The following is a 27989-nucleotide window of genomic DNA, read 5'->3' on the forward strand; positions in this document are numbered from 1 at the left end:
ATGCTTCAAGTAAAGGTTATCGTCATCAAGCCTATTCATTCATATCTCGCCACAGAGTTAACTGTATCATTTCTCATGCACTACACCAACTAACTAAGAGCCAAGCCACAAAGGGAATATCTGTGTTTTCAAGGCCTGCACAATCACAACACATTCCTCAGATGCTTGACTCTGCAAACAAAAGCTGTGCTGATACAGAAAAGACGGTGGCTGTCATACAGGACCAGCAAAGGAGGGAGTGGGATTTAAAGAGGAGGAGAGGGGTCAGTATGCAGATCAGTGAGGAGGTGAAGAGGAGAGCTTGGAGGGGGCAGTAGTGGCAGCCATAGAGGGGGGGAAGGGCAGCGATGGTGGCGTAGGCTCATGAGAGGGTGACAAATAATGCCTCCTGTGTCCATCAGGGCCACTGGAAGTTGAATCACTCACTGGGACATCTGGAAGTCAGCTCTCTGAGTGGATGAGGCAGTTTATCCCCCTTTGAGCTATTTGCTTATTATTGTTGCCTATTGAGTGACAGGACTGACCTGAGCAGCTAGAATAGTTCTCTGTGCTCTAGGCTTAAGTCAACAGCCAAAATAAAAATCATCATGAGCCATGGACAGGAATCAAATAAACCACTTTAGGAAAATTTGGCAGAGCTGATTTGAATCACTGCTCTGTTTGGAAAATCAGGAGAGATATTTTACTGACTGCTTGCACACATACAGAGATAAGAGCATAATCGTATTTTGTCTGTAAGTAGAATCATTAGCTTGTCGAATTTTTAAGCCCATGTTATACTCAGAGATAAATAGAGCACCAAAATGAGATAATCTCTAAAAACAGAGGTCTCTGTTAACACAATATATCTACAAAGTAGGAAAGGCTAAATAATAATAAACAGAAATGGCATGCTAAGGAAGTGACATTATAGGAAAAACCTGTTCAAAGGACTCACTGTAAAAGTGGAATTTGTACCAAAGTATTAGAACTGTACAAGAGGTAAAAAGCAGAAGAGCTGCAGGTGTAGTGTCTCGAGTGTTCGGATGATGTAAAAAATTCACATCTTCTTGCCTTCTTCATCTTAAGCCTTGCCGTTTTATTAGCTGGATCGCTTGAACATTTTATCATGTAGCTTCAACTGCAATATCTGGATCCATGTGACAGTTTGTTTTAGACATATATAAGCGTAAACTCCCAAAGTTGAAGCAACTTAACAACTTAAAACCACTTAAGTTTTTTTGTTGATGTTGTCAAATCACTGACACTTTTTATTATTACATACACGCCTGTACATAATATAATTATATGTTTGCTTTGTGTACCTATCTATTGTTTGTGTTCTTAAAGATCTCCACATGCCATTTCAGAACAGCCCAATTGTCTTCTTCCAGGAATACCTGAATGTCCTCCAGCAGCTCTTGCTTGCGCCGGCGGATATTCTCCAGCTCCTGCTGCTCCTCTGGGGTGAGGTCGTCTGGCACTGGAGAGAGATAAGAGGATGAAAGGTTAGGATACCCTTAGCTTTTTCTATGCATACCTATTTCTGAAGCATACTCCTGTGGGTAACTCAGAGCACCAAAATAACATCTAACATTCCTTGAAATCAAAAGGCAATCAAAAGTCCACAGTAAGGGATGTGAACATGCAAAGACAGTTTTCAGCAGCAGCTGATTTATAGTCAAAGCAAAAGAGAACAGAGCAGTTGCAATTATTACACACCCTTACAATCATTACAAACACTAAAGCATGCAAATCACTTATACCAACAGTGTCCCAAGTCTTCAGTAGACAGGGGCGCTCTAAAGAGGATCTAACCTTTGTGTGACAAAATGAAAAAGCTCAGGTCAGCCAAGCAGTGCTGAGCACGAGTGCTAGAGTAGCGAAAAATGTGACAGGTCTCAAAGTGCTGCCTGTCCTTCTGTCACTCACACAATAGGCAGTTATAATTAGCTTTGTCTTTGCCAAGGACTGAGGGACAAGTAATGTGTCCTAGTTGATGGACATTGTGCTTATGAGACTGTGTGGCCAAATTCTGCTTGCACTGAAAGCAAAAAAGGACTCCAGCAGTATCAGCACTCTAATCAGAACAGCAGCATAGTCTTGCTTTCACTTTTTTTTATCACTGCACTGGAAGCATTTTAATTTTTATGCTTTCTCCACTGTATTTAAGGAACAGTCAGGGGTTCTTACTGCAGTAGAACTACGTAGTATACAAACCATGTAAAATCTGAAAATGAATTAGTGGTGGCTTAGGTGCAACTTGTCCATTTACTGGCTACCAATATATATATATATATATATATATATATATATATATATATATATATATATATATATATATATAAATATGCAACATTCTGTACATTATCAGCAACCTCTGTTCACTTGCTGAAGAAATGTGAACTCAATGAACTACTCCATAATGATTCAGGGCTGGTAAACACAGGATGATATTTCAATAAAAAAATATATATGTTGATGTCACTATTCAAATTCTTGTAACGCTTTTAGGCATTGCTTGAACTTCCGGAAAAATGACATGAAAGCCAGTGCACTCCGAGGTGTAAGATACCAACTATTCGGCTGCTGTACTGCAAAGTGTTGCTTGCACTGAAATATTGTTTGAGTGTCACAACACAGGTTAGTAATTAGAGATAGTATTTAAGATGTGAGGCTCTTTCTCCGATTCGCACAGAGGCAAGAGCAAGCCCTTTCCTGCAACCTCTGCTCCTCCATTCATTTACCAACAGCAGAGTTTAAAGGTCAAAGGGGTTAAGGAAAGATTAAGTCTGTGGATCTCTGTGAATGGTTAACAAGGTAATGGTTATCGAGTGATGGAAGATGAGGATTGAAGAATCTTCAACCCAGGGTCTTGTATTACATCCACAGCTCTCCATAATAGAGAAATATTTTTTTCTTTATTCTGATAAAAACCATCAAATTTAATATTCGTCCCTCATAATATTAGCATATCTGCAGATTTTAAACTGTTACCTAAAGCTGAATTTGCAGGACAGTTTGCAGTAAAGTGTCAGTGGAATTAAATTTTTGAAAGCTAAGCAAAATCTGACAGCAATTAATAAAGCAAGAACACTGTTCACATGCTTCACTGTGCTTGAGACACACAGACATATAAACATACGGTTTCTCAATTTGCAACAGAATACAAACAGCTTTCCTGATAAGACAATGTAATCCAAATATAACTGTAGATAAAACACGACTTTGGTTATCCAATGTTTTTACATACAGCCTGCAGAAAAAAAAACCTTGATGATTAAGGTCACTTACTTCAATAATAGAAGGCATGTGAGCCTTGAGGCAAATACCCATGACATTCACTGAAATGTCTGCTAGTATTTAACAGGAATAATAGACAATGGAAGTAAAACACAGAAGCCTTATGGCAGGCTGTTGAGAAGCACCAAAACAAAGCCATGTTGTCTTTCCGTCTTGTTTTCAGACAGCTGTGGGAGTACTCAAGATTGACCTTTTACACATCATACCTCACAGCCTACAGTATCCCTCACAAACCAGTCGCATCCATACCAAGTATTCTAAGTATCCATGGAAACTATGGTTGGATCTGCACAACTGTTCTTGCATACGTGGGGACCTGTGAAGGGATTATGCTGAGCAAAGACAGGCACTGAAATATGTAACTGCACAACTTTTGTTTTTTATTTGGTCAGATTGTTTCCCCAAGAATATCTCATATTGGGGAAGGTTTTAAAAATAGGATGTGGGATTCACAAAGGCTCAACTGCATGCACACAAGTAAAAGTGCCGAAATGTCTGAGAAGGCCTGGATCTCCTTGCATTTAATGACCCCATCTCCCCATCGTCTGCTTAAGTTAATGTTATGTTGAGTGAAACCAGAGCACAAACAAGAGCGACAGAGAGGATGAGCTTAAAGCAGGGAGTTAATTCCTCTATCTGGAGACATGATGTCAGGTTGGGCAGCTGGTGGACACTGAAGGGAGTTGCACCACACAAGGTAGGACAGCAGGGCTCAACATAAGACAACCACAGCATTCCTGGCTCAGAAGAAGACTGCAAAGTGAAGGACTGACAGAACAGATGAGCTACAGGAAGGACTATAATTTGACTGAGGGGCAGATAGAGAAAAACTCCGCAAAGTAATCACTTGAGGATGGAAACTGTTTGTTCACTTGCCTTATTCTAAAAAGTAAACAAGCAGCTTGTATAAAATCAGAAGGAGAGATGCATCATGGCACCGTGGTTCTGCAATTAAAGGGCAGGTCTTCTCCTTAAAAGGCCACTGTGCTTCCCCACATGTCATCTGACATCAACATGATCAGAGTTATTCAAGGAGCTAATTGGGTACACCCGTCGTAGCCTTCCTAACTCCACCCAAAATATTCAAGACCACATCAGGGAAGGGAAAGGCCCTACCCACACTTATGCCAGAGGTGGGCAACAAGTGGGTGTAATTTCCTAGAACACAGCAGAAGAGGGGGGAGCCCATCCACTTAAGTAAATGCTAAGAGCTGCTTGTTTCTCTTCTGTCCGAGAGCACTTCTTCGCTGTCATTCAGCAAACCTCTGCCAATGAAATAGCCAATGAAAAGTGGCTGTCATCAGAAACAGAGAAGAAGTGAAAAAGACAGAAGACAGAGAGGGCAAAAGAAGTAAAGAGAGTTATGAGACCATCTGTTTCTGTAAAAGTCAAAGCAAATTATCTTAATAGCATGTTTTCCATCCATCCATTATCTATAAACCGCTTAATCCTTATTAGGGTCGTGGAGGGGCTGGAGTCTATCCTAGCTAACTTAGGGTGAAGGCAGAGGACACCCTGGACAGGTCACCAGTCAATCACAGGGCTACACTGAGAGACAATCACACTCGCTTTCACACCTACAGACAATTTAGAATCAGCAATTGAACTCAACATATCTTTGGACACCGGGAGGAAGCCGGAGTACCTGGAGAAAACCCATGTATGCACAGGGAGAATATGCAAACTCCATGCAGAAAGATCTAAGGCCCAGGTCGGGACAAGAACTGGGGATCTTCCAGCTGCAAGGCGACAGTGCTAACCACCGAGCCACTTATACCTTATTAATATCCATATTTCAATGTTGACATCATTCAGTAAAAAGACAAAAATGATTAAAGAACAAATCATTTGAGAGAAAATTAGATGTTTTAATACTATATTTGCAGTGTGTACATATGTACTATTTTCCATTTAAATTGGTCTTCAAGGACATCTCAGGTGCAGACGGCCTCACCAGCAATTTGACAGAGGGCAAACCCATATAAAGTGATTTCCACATGGTAAAAGAAAAACACAGGCTACCCACATCTCCTTCATCCTCCTTTGCAGACTCACACTGCTTGGAAAACAGGTCATTTAGGGGAATACAGGGGCATGCATATTCACATGGAGGCATGCATGCAATGAGTACAGTTGTGCACACAGACTAGGGTATAGTCACATTAACTTGCATACGCACATGCATTGATAACACCAGCAAACTGACGCCCAGGACCGAGGGTGTTTCCCACTGTGCCTGGCACTGAATCAGGACTCAGCAGCTTGTTTTTTGTTTCACCTTTCAACACTAACACCATCTGAATGGAATTGTCCTGTCACTGTAAAACTGTCATTCTTGAGACACTTGGTCTATTCAGTTTCAATTAAATTAGATTATTTATTTATTTATTACTTAATTATATTATTATTATTATTATTAAACCAAAGTCATTATCATAAAACAACAAGATACTTGTTCAAATAAGTATCTTGTACTTATTGGAACAAGATAAATTAGCATTTTACACCTAAGATTACCCTTTCTGTTAGCCAAGAATAATAATGTGAGTCTTTACTGAATAACTTGCTGGGACCAAAGCGATTTGAAAATCTATTAAGTTACCGAAACAAGTGCTCTTTTTCTTAATCTAAAATAGAGTTTTGTCCCATAGCTTCCCTGATCCTCACTATTCTATGAGTGCTGGTTAATCTATATTTTTGACTTAACACTCAATACTTGCCCTTTGAGAATAATGGCAGTGCCTTCTCCAGAACTAGTGCATCCTGCTTATTATCAACTACTTTGTACAGTATGTTATGCACACAGAACTGTGGTGCCTTTCAAGTTTCTAACTCACCTTGATGCTGTATTTCAGCCCTAAATCATGCTAAAACTTATTATTTTGACCGTGTGTGTCCTTATCTTTTTCTTCTAAGAGTGTCTGCAGAATTCCTGGATGGGCAAAGCAGTTTCCAGTGCAGGCTCGGTCAGCAAAGAGCACAGGGGAGGTGACATCAAGGGACATACCAATTATAGTTCCCTCTCCCACAGCGGCAGTACCCACTAATACACATACTGACTGCCATCCTAGCAGAAGAGGCAGACGTCTCATTTCCATCCAGATCCATGAAAAACCCTCTGGAAAATAAGGAAATTAAAATGCCAAGCGCTCATGGATCTGTTGTCCCCCCTCCCTGCAGATGTGACCCAATTTAAGAGGCTCCTCTCAGCGAACAATGACCACAAGAAAAAAAATCCAGAAAGATGGAAACACGTATGAACTAAATAATTTTGACACTTAAGCTGCCCCTTGCTGCACAGCTACTGGACAAAATCCACGCACAGGTGCAGTTAAAAAAGCATGTATAATCTCAACTTTAATTTAAATTGTCAAATGACACAGCATACTGTAACGCTCGGTGTATCCTTCCTAAATATACTGCTGTATATCCTGATGTGTTTTAGGACCAAATCTATGGAATTTGCCAGCTAAATATGGAGTCTTGGTGCTTTGCAGCAGCAGATGGCGGCATCGGTGAATATATTTACACCACAACGCTGCCTGCGATCTGCTGACTGAGAGAATATGCAAAGAGATACACATCCATTTCTGGAGCCACGTGTTTGTGCGCCTGTTTACTGGTTACATTTTGATGAAGTGCTTAGAGTGACAGAGGGAAATGAATGATATTGGTTGCAGCAATAACTCTCTGCATGAGGTCCTTCAAATATTCTCTGTCTACAGATTTTCTGTAATATTTTTGCTTAGAAAACAACTGGCCTTTGCACAGTTTTCATTTTACTTGATTACCTTTGTCCTCTTCTTACTCCATCACCTCTCCTATCAAATCTTTGTACCCTCCTCTCTTTCTAGCCAATCTTATCTCCAGATTGCACCCAAGAACATCCTTTTCCTCAAGCTGCCCCCCACCTGCACCTCTCCCCCTGTGCCTTTAGGCTGCTGTACAGCATCTGTCTTTACAGTTAAATGATACCTCCATTTAAACTTGCTAAAAAAAACCCTCCACCCTCAAGGTCCCAGTACGATCTAATCCATCGACCCCCAGCCAAAACCAATAAGAGCCTGAGCAGTAACAATAAGCAGTCTACTTCATGATTAGGTTTAATGCATTCAGCACACAACACGCACAAGCAATCGATCATGTTAGCTGCGATTGGCAAAGCACGCAGATTTGCACAACACGTACAGAAGTACATGTAGGTCTATTAAACACCTCTACGCTTTAGTAACTTCCCTGCTGTTGGCTGTATGAACAACCGATAGTGATTTAAAACTTGACAATCTCATCCGCTCATCTCTAAAAAGAGACTGAATCTCATTACTACAGCAAATCTCAAGGGTGCTCTCACTCATATATAGTTGAAACCACACACAGCTACAGTTTCTGAACCAGTAAGTCAATAATGAAGCAGAGTAAAGGCTGTAAAGGCACATCAGTCTTTTGATGTGGTCACCCAAAAATAAATGATTCATCTCTGACCTCCTGATCTATAACACTGCACACAAAAAACAAAGCTCAAACTGGACAGAAAAAGACCACCAGTTATGGATCAAAAACCCAAAAAGCATTCAACCTGACCTGGGTAGGAGGAGGTGAGGGTAGACTGAGAGACTAGCGATAACAGGAGAAGGAGCCTTGTGTTTAGCCAGGGAGGTGTGGGACAGCGGATGGCTGGAGAACAGAGAGAGAGTGGGAAGAGTTGGTGGGACGATCACAGCTCTTCCTTTGTGTCTGCAAGCTGCCTCATTCATCAACAAGGACCAAACACAGGGACTGATGACTTAGGCATCCTTGGTTTTAGTTTTCCAAGCTTGACATTTATTTGTTAGCTTCTAGCCATTCTAGCCTCTTGACACCATCAAAATTATCCCATTTATGAAGTACCCTGATTAAGTGATGCCTTGGCCTGACTTCTACAGCTGTGGTCATGATGACTTTGAGTCTGGATGAAATTCTACATTTGTATTGCTCCCACATTACACTTAATACTAGAGAGACAAACAAAATGTGCCCCCCAATTTGAAGCCTGTTGCACAGTTACTGGCCTGCTTTACCAGTATTCAATCATCTAAAGTGCCAGACAGCCCCTCTCCATTCACTGAAAACGCAATACGAAATGTGGAAGAATGACAGACAGCATAACAGATACACCTCATTGGGCAAAATGTCAAACCAGTAGAACTTTATATGATTCCTGTCCTGGGGTTTTTGATTTGTATAGCATGCATTATCTTGAGCTGATTTAATCCTCATCACAGTCATTGTGTAGCTAGCATAGTCACAGGGTCAATGAAAACTGACCAAAGTCCCACAAGACAGTAAGTCCTAAAGTCTGAGTACACAAACAGCTTTGTGGAGAGCAGCATAAAATAAGTTAACCAACTAAGAACATAAACATCAGCAAATTTTAGTACTAACCCAAGTAAGAAATTCTCCAGTGTCACTTTTCTGTCTTTCCAGGGAGCTCCTCTTCTTTTAACGCCACCTTGATACAAAAAAAATTGCCCCGGAAGTCATGTCGTCTTTTAGATTCTATTGCTTAATGCTGGCACGCCAAAATATCCACATGTCAAGTGGGAAAGAGCCTGCTTGTCCAGACATGAAGAAGAGATACCACCGAGTCGTCTCAGCTGGACAGCCCAGCTATCAGCTCCCAACCTGCTCACAGCACACTGACACTGACACAGTCCATTTGGGAAGGAGCCTTACTCACTACCTCGCTCCCTCCTCTCCCTCCCTTTCTCTCCACGTGCTCATTGCTGTCACTACTATTAACATGGAGGCTCCACCCAGTGGTCATTCCATTTTCTGCCTGCTCCTCTTCCACACGAATGCAAACACATGCATTAGGGTCAGAACATACTGTAAAAAATATATACTGATCTATCACACTAGCCTCATGACTGTCTTTCATTCCTGATAATAAACTATTTTGAGTTGTGACTACAGGAACAATTAATTTTCAGTAAGTATTTAGACTTTTTATTTAAAAACTATTTGGGAAAAATCTGACTTACTGATTTGTATGACAATTCATTAAACTGAGACTGCTTGTGCCGTCTTTAAAGTTAAGTGAATGAGTTAAAAGTTGATTTCCAGTTGGGTTTTAAAAATAACGTCCCAGAGAGTGCTCTTCGTTCTAGTTCGGTGTCAGAAATGACAACAGGGTGAGGGCTCTCCCTGCTCTGCGATCTGACCTATCTTTGAAGGTGCTTACGTCTCATGAAGTACAGACAGCACAAAGGACAGAGCTAATTCATGGTGTTGCTAATGTTTTACTACGCTTCTGCCTTGGAGATTATTTGTGTGTGAGTAAAACATGTACGTAAGCACAAATAGGAATGTCATGTTAGAAGTTTCTGTTTTAATTTGTCAAGTAGTTAAACTGTGACATACAGTGCAGAGCTATATGTCGGTGAACACTTGCAGTCAGTTTCAGTACATGTATAATACGTACTGTGTTCAGGAATATATCAGTGCTTGTATACTGAGTTATTTTCTTTTCTCTGTATTGTTTCAGTTTTACAATATTGGTCCAAGTCAAGATAAAGTAAAGTACGGGAAAAACAAGCCCTGTGTGATTATTTGAGGACTTGGCAATGTTAGCTAGCTGTCTAGCTACGCACTAGAGCACGGCCTGCAAGGGCAGCATACTGCTCATAATTCACATTCTGCATGCTTTAATGAGTGGATTACAATGTTAAACAAATACTGACTGACCCTAATGCGTGAACTTAATAAAATGTCCACACACAGTGTCTCAGGGTAAAATGCTAGCAAAACCTGGAACCACGGGCCCAAAACAGCATGTCTTCAGTCCAAGTTAAAATATGTAAGAATACAAAGACAGATTACTATATAAGGATTTATTTTTCTTTAGACACATCCAGTCATTTCCCATAGAGACAATGAAGGAACTCGTAAGAATTTAGCATGAGCTGTTGACATGAGTCAGCTATTCAAACCAGATCTTCACTCTCCTGACCTGTCATGCGACCAGTCATACTAACATTATCACCTCCAAACTGCAGTTTAACAATGAAGTCTGTGCTGAATTCAATTGTGTATGTTTCTGTTCAGGCTGGTGCCCTAATACTCATGATGCTTTGCAAAAGATTCTGCAAGGTTCCCAGCATTCCTCCTCATTTTGTCTGTGTTAACAGCATGAGTGTACACTTGCCCCAGGTATGTCTGCAGCTCAAAGCAGATGTGAGGGCTTGCTTCATGTCTATACTGGGACAGATGAGTCAACCTGGATCCTGCTGCTGTGCTGGCTGCACTCTGCAGCCTCTGACAGTTGTATTGTTATGGGATCAATGTGCTAGTGGAGTTAGTGGAGCCAGTTCTTGTATGAAACTGACATGTAATAGAAATGTATCCTGAATTTAGACACAATATGTGTATGTAGAAATCTCAAAATAAAAATGAAGCAGTAAAGACACATCAGGATCACAAAAAAATCTGTGTTGGAACTGCATCTCATAATCAATTATGGAGAAATCTATGAAAAGTGCAAGAGGTGCATTCTTCCCAAGAAACAAACGTCTCAATAGAAAATAATGTAATACAGATGTAAAGAGTAGTGTTTTACGAATGGAAAATCCCTTACTTTTGGTAATGCTATCACTGTCAACAAAGACAACCTGCCGCTGTCTATGTGTTGCTATTTTTCCCAGGAAATAATTGAGAAAAGTATAAGGTGATATGTCAGGATGAAAAAGTGATTCATTATGTATAAAGCCCATATTCATTACACTAGGGGTTCCCAACCTTTCTTCGCTTGTGACCCCTTTACAATGAAGAAATGTGTGGTCATGACCCTTCCTCACAGGACTAAGGACACATTCAGACCAACAGTTGCTGTGCGTATAAAAAGACACCCCCCTCATTCTTTTGAATAAAGCCAGTCCAGTAGTGCAGTGGGGGTGTTGTTTTAATGGAGGGCTGGTCTAAGTAACCATTAAGTTTGCTTTAAGAACCACAGTGAAAGAGGATTTTACTTTTTTTTTCTGCTTGTTTAGGGACGGGAGTTGCAAATTAGCTCAATGCTACACACTCTATATGTAATGCATCAGTTCTATGTGTTCTATGATAATTGCATGGTCCCTGATCAAATAAATGAATAAAATAAAAATTAATTTGGACAATTTCCAGAACTCTTAAGAGGCATGAGTAAGCAATATTTCTTATCAAAAAAGCAACTTTTAAAAGCATCAAACCATTTTGTGTTGACATGAAATCTTTTATAGCAGTAGATACTATTTTTGACATCTTTCCCTCTGGCTATAAAGCATGACATAGTGTCATTGGAGTCACAAAAGAAGGCTGCTCAAAACAGAAATGACCCCTCACTCCCCCGACAGAACATCCCTGACACAGTTCACAGTCTGTGGGTCCTGCTAGGGCAGCTGTGCTGGAATGTGGGTGGGGAATGAGGCTGGAGAATGTATAGCGAGGCCTGCCATCGTACACGCACAGCTTCAGTGTAACGCAAGGAAACATATAGATGGCTCAACAGCATTAAAATCCCACTGCTGCATACACACACACACACATGTATAGAATGCATCATTCTCAACAAAAAAAACATCAGCTTTCTTTAATAATCCTCATTCTGCTTTACTGGCACTAATTGTTTTGATAGACCACTGTAGAGGCTTTTTAATCTTTTCTCTCATACGCGGAAGTGCTATTTCTTCCCACAATGCATGCCTTTGTCCTCTGATGCCGTTCGCCTTGATTCTTATCAGGGCTGTCCTATCAACATCCTCTCCTGCCAGTAAAATACACAAACATCCAGAAAAAAATCCATGACGGTAAAGCTGGAAGAGTTGCAAAATCTTATTCTTTTATAGTTTCCACTGCTTTTAGTATCTTTATTTTTGCCTCTGTATTGCACGTTTTCTAGGAATTTTAGCCTACACACAACTGGGGGATATCGCTTCCTTCCTAGTATATTGTCAAACTCTTGGCTTCCTGTCTGAGCTGTTTCTCATAGATAGGAGGCGGAGTGAAAGCTGTGGCTAAACCCACCCATCCTGTGGGAAAGGCAATAAAATAGGCATTCTTTCGTCCTCCTTACTTTAATGTTTCAACTCTGTCACAACAATGACGAACAACAACGATGGCATGCATGTTCAGCTGTGATCTGAACGGTGTACAAAAACCAGACATCACAAAATAACTCCATCAAAGCATGTTTACAACACACCATGCAGGGCTCAACTTTTTATCTTGTTGACAAAGTTTCTATGGTGTCAGCATTTTCTCAATACATTGTTTTTGCATTTCAAAAAGAAACTCACAAATCATCCAGTGTTCCATGACAGAAGGAAAGCACACAATGTCACACACTGATGCTCTCAGTTTCACCTCACGTTCCTGCAGCCCAAGCAAATTAGACACATATAAAGCCGAGCAGACTTAGCAAGCACCACTAGAGCATAGCCAAACACTGATCTGCTCCACAACTGTCTGATGGGCAATTCAGCACACTCCTTTTAAAAATGCTTTCACTATGTAGCTCCTGCCAGCCGCAATTTAGAATTTCTGGGTCCCATCACTGGGAATGACCACATAGGTTTGTTATGTATAAAAAATGAAAAGCATTCTAGACATGTCTATACCTGTCACAGATAAATGTTTCACTCAAATTAATGATCTGAGAGAAAAGAGGAATAATGAACTGCAAGCTAAACTGTGCAAGAAAGGAAAAAAAAGGCAGATATCTATGATTTAACACATAACTGCGAAGGAAATAACAGCAGCAGGCAAAATCTTGCTAACCTTTATCTACAGTCAGGCCTTACTTTACTCCACTTAAACACTTAAGACAAGCTGACTTATTTGTGGAACACATTATTTGGCTTCTCATAGGCCAGTGTGATTACAAAGTTTTGGCTCAAATCAGCCAGAACTGTCAACAGTGTTACCAGTATATATGGTGATGTTTAAAGGTTTTCAGGTAGAACTTCCTGTTTTTCATACACTAAATTTAGGAAATTCAAACTTGTTGTCAATGTTACAAGCAAATTTTCATTTGAAAGAGTAGTGATCAAGTATACCGTACATTTGTTTTTTTTTCCTTGATAAATTCCAAGCACCCTTATTGTATTATCAAAAGTGTAACCAACTCTCTGTAAAACAATGATGCTTTGGCTAAAGTTTTCATTGAGCTGCATGATTGTGGCTAAGAAATCGTATTTCGTGTTTTGAGATTATTCATAGCAATCATATAGTGCCAAAATTGAATCTATTTTTAATCAGTTTAGTTTTCTTAAATTTTTAATAGTGAACTATGATTTGAAAACTTGCATTGACTAAAAATTAATTATATTTGCTGATTACATCTTGTTAAACATTGACAATTTCTTTTGTTATTTTTCGTAGTGTTATTAAATGATTATATGTATTTCAGATTGGATGATTATAGACTTATGAATTTTTGACACAACTTGGTAGAGAGACAAGACACACTTCACTTTGATTCACAGCCAGTCGCAGCTTGCTGTCTTTTACAATCTGTGTGATGTCATGATTAGGAAGATGGTGCCAGGGGCCAACTTCACAATCAAGAACGTAATATTGTCTAAAGCAGTGTGTATGAAAATGAAAAAGACTTCTAAAAAAAGTAAAGTACAACATTGTTGTGCACATCAAAGGGCTCTGCAATCCCCTTGGTCAACATTATGGACACATCACGGAAGTTGATATACTACACGAGAGAGGATTAAAAAAATCTGAGATACTAGTCCTTTTGTCAGTATGTGGGTATCAGTTGTCACTGACTATGATACTTTTCATGGAATAAAATGATTAATTGTTGAGCTTTATGCTCATTTTTGGTCCCAACTACGTACCGGTATGTCTTTCATGTCAGGCTACTTTCAAGCTGAGATTATGTAGTCTAAAAGAGCATAAGACTTTTCAAAGACAAAACTTACAACTTTTTAAACATTGTTAAAATAGTCTGATTAATTAAAAAGGACAACAGATAGATTACTTCTCGATCACAGTCCTTTATCTGGCAGTTACAGTTTTGAACCAGTGTGTCAGGTCACAGTGACTTTCACTAGTGATACTGCTCTAAAAATGTCAGCAATGCAGCCACCAAGTTTTTACTGAACTGAAAAAACAAACTCAACATAATCCTCCACTGCTCTGTACAGTAAATAAATTTTCCATTATAACTGTAAGTATACAGAATGAACTATGGTCTGAGTGAAGAGGAGGGCTGCAACTGATGCAGAAAGAAGGCGAAAATATGATTATGGGGAGATGACGACGATTAAACCACCAGGGCATTAGTGCCAGGCAGGGTACATTGTACCAGAGGCCCCATTAGAGCTCTCAGCACCGCTCATTAGGGAACCATTAGTGACAACTACTTTAACTTCCCAGACCACCCACCTCTAAGTGGCAGAGACAAATGGACTCAAAAAGAATCAACTGCTCCTCTCTCTCATCTCTGTGCCTGTAATAACAAGCAGCTGTGTGCCAGCCAAGCTCTGCCAGGACCACTGAGGAAAAGAGAGTGTAAGTTCCCCCTCTCCTTCATCAGAACAAAAGAGCAACAGCATATAACAGGATCAGTCAGTCAGTCAGTCGTTCACTGTTCTCCAACACGATTAATAGTGACGCAAGTTGAGAGTGCTAATTATTGCTGCCAGGCTAACCAAGCCAAAGACATGAAGGAATCATGCTCAACAACAAAGGCTTTCTGTTTCTACTTGAAGCCTGCACTCGCTCTCATTATTACTGGACAATAATACACTCAATAATGACCTTATGTAAAAGAATTACAATCAGCGTGTAATACAGTTACTACATTTGAATTTTTGGAATGGGTTTCTGTGGTAATAATGCCATCATGTCAACTATGGTGACTCATTCAAAGACAGGAATAATAAAGTACAATGGAAGAAATATATTGCTTGCATACTGACACTGGAGGAGTAAATGTCTGCTCTCACACCTGTTGCTCAATATCCAGTGAAATATGACATTGAGGATGTTCTCTGTGAAGCTGTTAAACTGTGCTAGACTTCACTATTATGGGCCAAGTTAAAAATGTGTCACTATAGTGTTGGTACATGTGTTAAAATAACACACAGTGCTAAAATCTAGTTGCATAAATACAGCAAGTTCTTGGATCATAGATTCGTAAATATTAATGGGGAATGCTTACATAGAATGTCACAGAAAAAGAAATGAATAAATTACAATTTACATTATGTTTAAAATCATAATTTCTTGAATGTGCTCTTATATAAGGCACAGACGGTTTATTGTTTCTGAAAACCACACGAAAGACTTCATCAGTAAAGTAGTGATTGTACAAATGGCAGTAAACACTGTCAACAAGGCCAGAGAGAAACACCAGGCAAGCAGTTTCCAGTTCCTGACATATCAAAAAGTAGACTCATAGTTTCAGACTGTCGAATTAGGTCCTCATGAATATGTTCTTTTGAATAAACACAGCTCTGTGAAGCCTTGAAATTATACTTAGACGACGTAAACTATATTTCCTTGACGGTTTCACTCACCTACTCCGTCTTCCGACTTTAACACCATGCTGTCTGCGCTTCGCAGGTCCGAGCCCAAAAAAGTTTCAGGAAGCTTCCGAGAGTCAAAACGTTGACCACCAACAGCTATCGATATGCTTCTTAACCTTTTTAAGTTATTCTTGCCGAGTTACCAAACACCAAGCGGTGTAATTTCCTCGATAAAAGGAGGGTGTTTCTGTCGCCAGCTCTAGGGAGTGGTTTGAAGAGACGGACTTTAACCGACTAGTCTCTCCTGTCAAGTCCCGCGGGATGAGAGCAACATGATTCTCGTTAAGACTTTCATAATAAAATCCGCAATGGTGGATGCATGAATACTATAATAAAAAATATAGAATAATTGAAAGCAGCTGGGATTGTTTAAATGGGTGTTAAAATCTAAATTAATTTGAATAATACTTATTTTTCTTGTTTTGCATCTTCTTTGACTGGTTGGATATTAACTTTGGCATTTTTAGATGCAAACAAAATGAGTAATTCAATCAGAAATCATAAAATCTTAGTAGGAATTTCTGCGCAATCATCTCTGATTTGCCTGATTTGTTTTCTAAAGCTATTTGTGAAATTTTAGCTTGACATATCATGTTCTTTCTGAGACAAAAATAGTACTGAAATTGCCTGTTACCCTTCTATAAGCATGTTTTTTGGGGACATTGACATTTGAGGCTGTTTAGATGAAAAGATCTCATTAACCACCAAGGATAAAGACCGTAAAGCTACTTTAAAACTACAGAACTCTGTTCTACTTAGATTTGGTTATCTAGCAATATTGTTGCTTTTGTGGTACAGCTTTCCATGCTTGCTCATTTACAAAAGTTCAACAAAAATAACCTTTTTTCATTTTTGTGACAAAGCATTTTACATTAAAAACTATTCTACCTGTATTGTTTTGTTGTTTTGTTACTGTGCCAACTACATATGGTTTAGAAAATATCATTCACTGACTCCTCTCCTTACAACCTCTGGGCTAACAATCTACCATACTGGAAGTTTTGCACAAGGTCTGGATCATACAATAAACCAGTTCTCTCTATATGTAAATGGTACATCAAAACAATACTCCCATTATTATTTTTGAGGGAACACTATTGGCTTAAAGAAATCCAAACAAACTGGAGCGTGTCTTATTGCTGTAGCTGTTTTTTCCACCATTGTAGAGTGACTACGAGGTGCAGCAAATCCATTGTGAACTTTAGCATGCTTTGGCTATCTGAGACTAACTGCTATGAGAGCCTGGGTTAAACATGGAATAGAACAGACTAGACTAGACTAGACTAGACTAGACTAGACTAGACTAGAATAGAATAGAATAGAATAGAATAGAATAGAATAGAATAGAATAGAATAGAATAGAATAGAATAGAATAGAATAGAATAGAATAGAATAGCTTATCATCATACTTGGGGGGCATGACAAAAATATAAATAGCTGCCACTGGACGGTGCATTGATAACAAGCTGAAATTAACAATGAATAATAATATCAAATGTACATATGAAATAAGGTTATATTAAGAATTACAACATATGCAAAAGAGGCAAGATATATACAATACAGTGTGGGAGGGAAATTAAATCAAATAAAAACCAGTAAAACACTGGAAAAAAATATACACCTAATCTGGACTTGCGGTGCCAGAAGAGCCTAATGGAGTAGCTGGAAAATGTTGTATATCTTGTGGTTGTCATCACAACCCTAGCCTGAATAAACACTTGAATAATGGCTCAGCAAAGGGAAAGGAAATTGCATTAGTGCCAGTGTTACAAACTCAGAATTTTGCTCTGTTTGCTGTAGATTGCAGCATGTTATATTAATATCGAAATAAACCATTTAATCCCACAGAGCCAGTTATACAAGTTATTGCAACAAAAAAATGCAAATATTCACATCATCATGACTAAACATGAAACTAAACTGGTTCACTATTTTAATAAATTAGTTAAAATCATATAGGCGACTCTTATTTTGAAGGGACTTTGCTTTCACAGCAGGTAACAGTCTGCAGCTTCTTGAGCAATTGACGCAGCTCAGGCTGAAGGTGCCGCAAACGGGCGAAATGACGCTTCTGCCGACTGCGTTGCCACCCTGTTGCCTCTCTCTCTCTCTCTCTCTCTCTCTCTCTCTCCCTCTCTCTCTCTCTCTCTCTCTCTCTCTCTCTCTCTCACACACACACACACACACACACACGCACACTTGCTGAGTGGGGGCAGGGAGAGTGACTGACAGAAAACAGCGTTTTACTGCTGCTGATCTTGCTCATGTTGGAGCGTTTGATTCACCACATCCGCCGAAAGCAGACGTGTGCACACTAAAGTGCGACTTTTACCTCGGAAACAAATGCAAACCGTTCCACAGAAAACAGCAACAACACCTGCGTTGGGCAGAGACGATGAAATAAAATTCAACTCATAGCATTTCCGCATGACATCAGGACAAAACCTCATTAAAAGTTATTCTCTGTGAGGGATCTCTGCATCTGCAGTGTATGTTTGTTTATTTACGCTTGATATTACATAGATTTTTTTTTACATGATAACCATATTATGAGAAATAACCCTTCTGCAGCTCTACTTTTTATCATAAGGGCTGCTGTAGTGCTTGTGCTTGCTCATATTACATCGCTCAGAATGCCATGTCACTCAAACAACAACACAATCACCATAGAGCAGTGGCGAAACTGGTTTCCTCCAAACGCTGATGAGGTTGACCAACATGTCTTACAACTGATGCAACTTCACATTTACTAATACAAGCCTCGGTTGTTTTTTTTTTTTTTTTAAATACCTTACATGTTTTACCACAACTCATCCTCAAACACTGTTTATTCACATTTTATTCTTCTTGTGAGGAAAGCATTTGATGGGGTTTTTATTCTGAGAGGGAGATTTATTTTGGCTCCATATTTTAGCAGAAAATTTGTAAGGGCTTTCCATCCCCTTGTTAAAAGTGAATATATCAGCCAGTTGTTTTGTGTAACACCTAAGCAACTGTGCTGCTGTCAGACAGGAAAGAGCTGAACCTGTCCCTGCCTGTTGAATACTGGAGGCCAAGAAGAATGCTGCACTCACAAGCAATGAAAGAGGCCAGGTAGAGGGAGAAAACAGCTCCTCTGTTTTTTTTCTCTCTCTCTCGCTCTCTCTACCTATTTGATGCGCAGGAGAATAATGTGAAAGAGTTGTCTGGGTTAATTTTAAGGATATTAAATTCTTACTGAAGAAGCTAGTGAGATTCACCCCCTTCTACAGACTGCACTTAAGTACTACATTCTGCGTGGCATCTTCATTTAGGGCCCCTCATCTTCAAGCTGTGACCCATGAATACTTCAACTGTGCTGCACCAACTCAACAGCTGACAATGCAGCCTGTGTGAAGCCTGTTCACACAAAGTTTCAATTCATTGTTACAAGTACCCTCATTCCCACCGAGCATTGCTGTAAAAATCTGTGCTCCAGAACTCAGAACAAGTGAAACCAGAGAGTCGTTTGACCTTTAAATGAAAAAATCATGGGCTGGTATCAACAAACACTGTGTATTGTTGTGTGCAACTTCCTGCTCCACACAAAGAAGTAAAGCAGAGCTGATCTTTGAATAAATGTGGCGTTAATGGAGTGTTTATATCAACATCAAATCAGGGTCATACTGCATTGTAAGGTCTCAAGAGTTTTTTGTTCAAGCATGTTAAAATATGCAGCTGATTATTAGTTTTGATGACTTTAGATGGAGTTTTTTTCTCCTTTATTCACAGTTATCGAATAAAGCAGAAGTTAGCTTGTTTTTTGTTTTTTCAATTTCAACAGTAATCTAAGACAAAAGCTCATAAAAGAATGACTGCCAAAGTCACAATGATACATGCTTCATAAAGGTATTCTCAGAATGACATAAGACTACACTGGATAAAATGGAATTACTAATATTTTTGCTCTTATATTTGGAAGATCAAGACACAGATTTTTTTGAGCAGCAGAATGGAAACTCTCTTTAAGCTGTTAAATCTACATAAGCTGAAAGTAGCTCACAAACACCCAAGAACATTTTGGCCTCTCGCAAGCCTTGTTCACGTAATAAAAAGAGCTGTTGCTGAGAGTTAGTGTGCTATGTTAAGTCTCTGGATTACAGCGTGTTTGCAAGCGGAAGAGCTAATTCTCACGAGAGAATGAGGTTCTTAAGGTGCGTTCGATTGAATGGAGAGAACAGTCCTCTGTCCACGACTGACATAATAAAATGTATTCAGCAGGTATATCAAAGCAGTGTGCACACATTAGAATCATTGAAGATTCAGGTCAACGGCTTTATAGCTGCTGGCATGGTCATAAACAAAACAAAAACAATTAAACATAACAACAAACAAACCAAAATATATAATATAATATAATATAATATAATATAATATAATATAATATAATATAATATAATATAATATAATATAATATAATATAATATAATATAATATAATATAATATAATAGTAAAAACTATATTTTAAAGAATAACTTTTTGGTGAAAAGTCCTGTACTTCTACAAGCTATATCTCATTTACCAAACAATATTTAATTTTTAGTTAGTTAAATTCAACAAAAATGAAAAATTTCCAAACGCCCCACCACCACCACACCCACGACCCCACCGACAGACCAAAGGAAATTTTATATTTTCTTTGACAAATAGAAATGCTATGATTATTTACTGCTATAGGTTTTCTTGTTGTTTTACATTAGACATGTAAAATCAATTCAGTTTGTTTTATTGTGTACTTTAACGCAAAATGTGCCACTATATCTGCCCTGCACTGGTCAGTGACGTGCCTCCAATAGATTCAGTTGCTTAAACTCAGTATTTGATCTTTAAAATAATACAGGGCTTGCAAGAAAATAATGGCCACAATTATTGCAGCAGTATGTTTGTTTGTTTTATTCTTGGATGTGAATGCAGTAGTAAATAACACTGGATGCTACTGTCTCTCTGTTACTTTCCCGTGTTTGGTGTATAAAGCAAGTTTTCCATCTGGAGTCTCCAAATACAACATCAGTGAGTTATTCTCTCCAGGGGTATAATCACTAATGCAGTGATTCCTGCAATCATTACTACTCATACTGGCGATAACATGAGATTATAAGCGCTCAAAACAATGCAATGGTAGTTCCTGGGGTTACATTAGTACATCTAAGTGCTAACATTCGAGTTTTAAATGGCCTGAAGCAAAAGGAAAATTATTAAATATAGGATTGATCTCAAGAGATGCCAACAGGGACCCCTGCTGATCGTTTTTAATAATTACAGTTCAACCTGCTGGAAAAACAAAAGCCACAAAGGGAGAATTAATTATATGGACACACATTATGAAAACATAAATGATCCATCAGAGTGTTATTACACAGTGGCCTGCATATTTACTCTATATTTTAAAACATTTAGTGGTTAGACGGCTGCAGGGTGTTGGGTCACTTCACACAATGACATGTCTGTTTTTTTCAGAGGCTTCTGGAGAAATATTCAGTGTCTGCACACTATCTTGAAACACCTGGCATGGAAAATGACCCTGTTACCATAACGTTTACTACATGCATGGCAGACATTCTTTGGCATTAGCTGTGGCTGGGAATATGTTGCTCCATACATGAGTTATTGCACAAGCTGATTTTGAAACTCCTGCTTTCCTTTTACAGGTGCAGCCAGAGAGGTTTGGATCTTTGGATTGATGTATCCTATAATTTTCTGGGTGGGAGGGACAGCAGACCTGGGTAATTAATTACTGACATGAGCCATATGATTAAAAAAGAATACATCTAACTTCCATGTCACTTTACTGATGCTTGTGTGAGAATGAAAAATGCTCAGTGAGCGTCCAATCATTTCATAAATAAAAACACAAAACTCCCTACAGCAGGGGTCACCCACTCTTACTCAAATATACATGCAGATACTGCTGTCATAAACTGGGCAAATCAGTTTTAGGAAGAGGGTGTGAAATACAGAGAGCTCCTGATAAAGCAGGACAGCTGAGAGCCTGTCTGCATAGGACAAATCACTCTTCCTCGGGCTATCTTGAAGCATTTGCACCACATACAGTTCTGCCATTTACGCAGTTGCCCCAACAAGCTCTATTGCAAGTTGAAAAACCACTTGTTCATAATGAATAATTCAAGAGTCTGACTAATAAGCAGTCTTGAGAATTGGCTAAAGAAACCCCTTTGGTTCACAGACTGATTCTGGGTGCTGCTATAAGGATACTGCTAAGCATTTAGAGTGCAACAAAGAGACTGATGATGGTGTATGACGTCAAAGTAGCACAATTACAGCCATTATTTGCCAACTGATCCTGACTGTGCTGTAGCTGACTGGTCATCTATCAGGAGTGAAACGTAGACCTTGAAAAAACAAATCCGATCACACCACCATAAGAATCTAATTTGGTTCCCAGAGCTCTTCCTCTGTTTAGATTTCCACACATTCCCCCTTGAGGCAATTCGCTGGCAGACTCATTCAGCATCCAGATGACATCAAACAAGAATACAGTTCTGTCTCACCCAAATTTTGTGAGGAAACAAAGTACATTTGCCATCCCTCTATTTACGGTATGAACTTTAGCAGCAACTAATGTAATAATTTTCTGAAAATGTCATGAAATGTGCACTTAACTATCCTTAATAAAAACAGAATAAAGCACAATAATGTTTGTTTTTTTTCCCCAAAGAGATGATTTAATACTTTTGACAGATTATGTGATACTATGTTCATTTTCAATCCAGAGTTGGACATTTTGTGAATTAATGATAATTTATATATATGTATATAGTATACAAGGTTAAAGTTCATACTTTGAGCATCATACAGGCCTATGCACATGGGCAAAAACTCAGGAGCATGCAACAACATCCTGTTCTTATCAACTGGGTGATAGACTACCTTCTTGGGATACCACCATGACAGAATCCTTAATTCCCGGTCAGATGAGCTTCTGAGCTGGGAACCCCAGATGACTGTTCAATACACATTCCTCTTCACTCTCTATACCACAGATTTCCAACAAAATCTAACATCCATCCACCCATCCATTAACTACACACTGCTTAATCCTCATTCGGGTCGCGGGGGTGCTGGAGTCTATGCCAGCTGACTAGGGTGAAGGCAGGGGACACCCTGGACACGTTACCAGTCTATCGCAGGGCTACAGATAGAGTCCAAAAATCCCACTTGCATTCACACCTATGGACAATTTAGAGTTACCAATTAAGCTCATGTTTTTTGGACTGTGGGAGGAAGCCGGAGTATCTGGAGAAAACCCACATGTACAGGGAGAACATGCAAACTCCATGCAGAAAGATCCCAGAGCGTGAACCAGGGATCTTCTAGCTGCAAGGCGAAAGTGCAAACCACCAAGCCATTGTGCAACCCTAAAATCCAACAGAACTTAATTTAAAGGTGTTACACATAAGCCATATCACTTCATGCACACTACATGATAGCTGACACTAACAAATGCAACCAGTCATAAATGCTTGTTTCACCCTATGTTAAATGGTTACTGTGCCATTTTCAGTTACATAAATTTAGACATTTAATTGCATTATTGGTTAAGTTAATAAATATTTTGGTTTTATTACATTTTCGATAACGGTACGTGCACATTTTCAGGAATTACTACATTTTCTAAAAAGTATTACATTAATGGTGCTACATCACATGACCTCTTTTCATATAAGTGTGCACATGAGCTTACTTTTAGCATTTTAGCAAATTTGCATTAGGAGCAGTGTGAGTTTTATATATTATTTAATCCTATGAAGTTTGAAGTTTGCATCTCAAAATCTTCCCAATGTGAAGGTTTAAACCTTGAAAATCCGAGGGATTGCCAGTAGGAAGTCGAGCTAGAATCTATCAGGTTTTAGATACACTAGATGCTCCTTTTCTGGTCTTTGATATTAATTGAAAAGCAACATCATTCTTTGAACTCAAATATTGTCACTTGCTGTTGCGAATTGCTTTGTTTGTGCTGAAAAAAGTTCGGACACACTTTCTCATTCAAATGAATGAGAAAATGTGTCCAAACCTTTGACTGGTAGTGTAGATCAATGTGTGTCCAAAGCTGCCGCTGGAGCCCACACAAATAGCTTTGGTGTAAGAGATCCCTGGCACACCTGTCTCAGCACAGACGACCCTTATAACTGTGCTGATATTTACTATCAAGTCCACTATGAGCAATGTACTCCACGCTATTAGTCTCATCCTGTGCACTGTGAAGATTAATTGGGCATGCTGACTCACACTCACAGTGAATCTGAATGTTAGACATTTAAAGTTGGAGAAGGCACTGACATAATACAGTGCTTGTGCTTAATTAATTTAGATGCAAGGGGAGAATGAAAGGGAAGATAAAACATTGAGTTAGGGCACATTGCTGCATGAGGTCACCTTGTTCAACTTCTTGCTCATGTTTGCTGTAAACTTCTTCGATAGTCTTGTCTCACGTCACTTGGATGGATTTTATGAGTGATTTAATGGTGCTGCAGATACAGTTTGAACTTGCGGGAGAACTATTGGATGAGTCACACATGAATCACTTGAATGATTCATCATCAAAAACAGAAACGTCAACATTTGGATTACATCGCCCAATGTCTTCGAACTACAAGGAGCTGCCATCATAACATGAATGTTGTTTTCTACCACACATTAAGTAAAAAACGAGACACGGCGCAGGCAGTCGGCAGCTTTGGCAATACACTGCTTCGTGTTCAGCCCACAAACTGGACTACAAGCTGAATATTCAAGTGACAAATGAGAGTATTTTATCTAATAGGCCATTCAGTTTTGTTGGCTGTGAAAATCTATACACTCGAACTGTCATCACATTATTGATACCAGAATACTTCCCCTTGAATATCCAAAAAAATAAATAAATAAATAAAACATCTTTTTTCACGCACATTCCTGGTGCTGATTCAGGTATTTTGAAATCACTGAGACAGCACCGCTTCCCCTTGCTACGCACTCAGTCAGCTGATTCACCACATTCCAACAAAGCTGTTTTAGTCATGTCAACACACAGTTTAAACACTCCCAACGGAAAACCTCCACACCAACCTGCAGTGTAATGTGATGCAGTTGCAACACTTAGCAACCGATCCAAAACAGCACACACATCAGCTCCATCAATATTCAGATCTTGTTATTACCACAGGACTAAAGAACACATCTAGAAATGCAGGGACAGATGGTGAGTATAAACAAACTCCTGAGGAGACCAGCGTCTTAGGCAGCACAACCCCATCAGCCTCCTCCATCTGTAATTATACTGGGAAGCACAGAGAGTTGTTGATCTAGGTTTAGGAGGTGATCCCCAGTAAACACAAGACTGCTGTCATAGCTAGAAGCAACAGGGGCAAGAGGAGATATTCATCGTGCACAGGGAGGCAGGACAGGGGCAGAAACAAGTGCCTTTGGCAGAGCAGGAAAATGTGTGCTGACAAGCTGTGTTTTCACTGGAGATTTCAATGTTGTCACAGAGTGCGAGGGATCTTCTATATGTGTGGAGTCATCAAGAACATGGAGTCAGACCTGTCGGAGATTAGATCTGCTCAGTAAGTAATGACATTAGCTCGTGCTCTCCCTCTATGTGTGCAGAGGTTTAAGTGTTGCTAAATCTGAGCTTCCTTAAGCCACAAGAAGCTCCCTCTATTTCTGTCCAACTGTTTGCTTTCGTCTCCAGTGGAGCCATGTGTTGATGCCGGTGGTCACACGAGCACACTGTTAACCAACAGGTGATGTTACATTGAAATTGATTCAAAATTAGCTGCAAAAATTATTTCAGCAAGGGACTAATGAAGTAGTCATGAAGAAACGTGCATGCAACCAACCAGCAGAGAACTATGCTACACCACAGACTTTACTTTACCTGGTGCTTGCTCAAGTGGCTTGACAGCTGGACACAAGAACGTCTGAAGGCTCGACACGCACAGTTCACTCACTGATCCCATAACTCCAGTGTGTGATTGTCTATTTGTGTATGAAGGTATGTCTTTGTTAGAGGCTGTGTGACTTGTCCCTTCTTATAATTCAGACAGAATAGGGAAGCTGTAGGATCCCAGGCTTGCCACTGCGGCTGCAGAAAGTCACTCTCCTCTCCTGGCCGTTCTGTCCATCTAGAGATTCACACTGCAAGGTCCTTCTCTGTGTCGCTTTGCCTCACGTAATCCTCCAGTTGGACAGTTGGCACTCTCTCACACTCTCCTACTTTCTCTTCCCTCTTCGATTAGAATGTGCAACTTGCTGGGATGCTAAAATCACTTCTGTTTTCTCCCTGTTCCCCTTTTTGTGCTGGTGTCTCAGCCTCCCTCCATCCTCTTCTGTTCTCTCTCTCTCTCTCTCTCTCTCTCTCTCTCTCTCTCTCTCTCTCTCTCTCTCTCTCTCTCTCTCTCTCTCTCTCTCTCTCTCTTCCTCTCTCACTCACACTCTCTTGCTACTTTACATACTAATTCAAGCAGACTCTTCTCTTCCCTAAAATGCACACAAATGGAAAAGCCAGGTGTGTGGAAAACACACTGCAGATTAATGTATCCAGGAAGTCTTGCAGCAATGAAGCACACTCAGTGAAATCTGAAAACCAAACTATCATGGGAAAAGTCAGTTCAAAGAATAATTAATTTTTCATAAGAATCATGGTGAACTGTCAGCAACACTTTACTGTTTAGTCCAGTGCAGATTTTCAGTTTGGTCTCCACCCTCTGTTGCTTTTAGCTTCCAGCCACTCATCATTTTTGGATTCAAAAGCCTTGTATATAAAAAAAATCAAGATTTCATTGTTGCTTGGCAACAGTGTAGAAGAAATGATTCGCTCCTGGGCAAAACACTGTAAGCCATTTGTTTTGATTAGATTATTTTCACATTGATTGGGGGTTACTCACTGCGACACAGTCACAATTTGGGGGTCTTGTAGCCACGCAACACACACTGGGTTTGCATGCAGCCATGCTACAAAATAAATGGCTGTGATGGCCACAGATGCTCATAATCAACAAATTCACTGTGGATTTTCGCTTCGTCTTGTGGAGCAAAGCAGAAATATTTACCTTCCCTCTTGACCTGGCATTTCTTCACCTGCCACTCTGAATTAGCTCACTTGTCAGTCACACAGTGTCTCTCACTCCTTAACAGCCTCTCATTCACTGTCAGTCATTAATTAATTCTTCAACTCTGCCTTCTCTGTCAGTCATGCTGCCATCCAGGGCAGCATGTCAGCGACTCAGTCTGGGCAACAACTGCTCATTGTGATAAAATAGATTTTAGATACGCTGCATTTGTAGGGCCTGCATGGCTGTGACATTACTTTTGATCCAATAAGCACTGCCCAGCTCATGGCCCCAGAGGGCCGAGCACTTCAGATTGACCCCTGCATGAACTGCAAAGTCAGTCCTGACTACTTTAAATGCGGCAGCTGCACATCACCCAAAGGAACAGCACTGTCACGGGAGGAACAGCGACACAGCATGCAGTGAAGTCAGCAGAAATGTTTCTCCTCTTTTTTAGTATGCATATTCCTCCCCCTCTGCACAACTCCACATTACCTGCACCTGCAGAAACCATGGACATAGATAGATAGATAGATAGATAGATAGATAGATAGATAGATAGATAGATAGATAGATAGATAGATAGATAGATAGATAGATAGATAGATAGATAGATAGATCGATCGATCGATAGATAGATAGTGTGTAGGTGTACAGAGGGCCTAGTGTATGATTCTACTTCCAAGCAAAGCCAAAAAACACATTACTGCTGCAAATGGAACGATGCCAGTGTGTTATGCTGAACAGTAACAGTTAATCTAAGGTCATTATTTCGTATCGCTGTTAAATGTTGACTCATGAGGCCATGAAGTGCAATTCAAAGTTAAGTACCAGGTGCATTCATTCAAAGGGTGCCAGAATGGTTCCAGTTTACACATTAATACTGAACTTGTAAAGCTACAGATAAATAATGGTTTTGGCACGTACACACACGTGCAGCCCAGTCAATGTGAATATTCAGTAGTGTGCATGTGGAACAAATAAATTATGAGGAAATATGTTGCTATCTGCCCACTAAATTGGCATAGCTGTTAAAAAGCTCTGACATCTACAGTACGTACATACGGATTTAGCTC

General features: G+C 39.7%; 1 protein-coding gene across 5 annotated transcripts in view; it reads right to left on the minus strand.

Annotated features, from left to right (window-relative positions):
* Nucleotides 1-27989, minus strand: part of cyth1a (cytohesin 1a) — a 44635-nt gene that overhangs the window by 13283 nt on the left and 3363 nt on the right. Inside the window, exons 1-3 of one of the 5 annotated variants that reach the window (XM_035945478.2) lie at nucleotides 15831-16078; nucleotides 7864-7956; nucleotides 1380-1462 (exon numbers count right to left, since the gene is read on the minus strand). In XM_035945478.2, coding sequence (XP_035801371.2) covers nucleotides 1380-1462; nucleotides 7864-7956; nucleotides 15831-15858 — 204 coding nt within the window. In that variant the 5' untranslated portion in view covers nucleotides 15859-16078. Of the gene's footprint in view, nucleotides 1-1379; nucleotides 1463-7863; nucleotides 7957-8703; nucleotides 8938-15830; nucleotides 16079-25739; nucleotides 26067-27989 lie in introns of those variants that run through there. The other 4 variants (XM_023264254.3, XM_023264255.3, XM_023264257.3 and 1 more) reach the window with 4 other exon arrangements.

The sequence above is a fragment of the Amphiprion ocellaris genome, chromosome 19, assembly GCF_022539595.1.
Source record: "Amphiprion ocellaris isolate individual 3 ecotype Okinawa chromosome 19, ASM2253959v1, whole genome shotgun sequence".
Taxonomy (NCBI): domain Eukaryota; kingdom Metazoa; phylum Chordata; class Actinopteri; family Pomacentridae; genus Amphiprion; species Amphiprion ocellaris.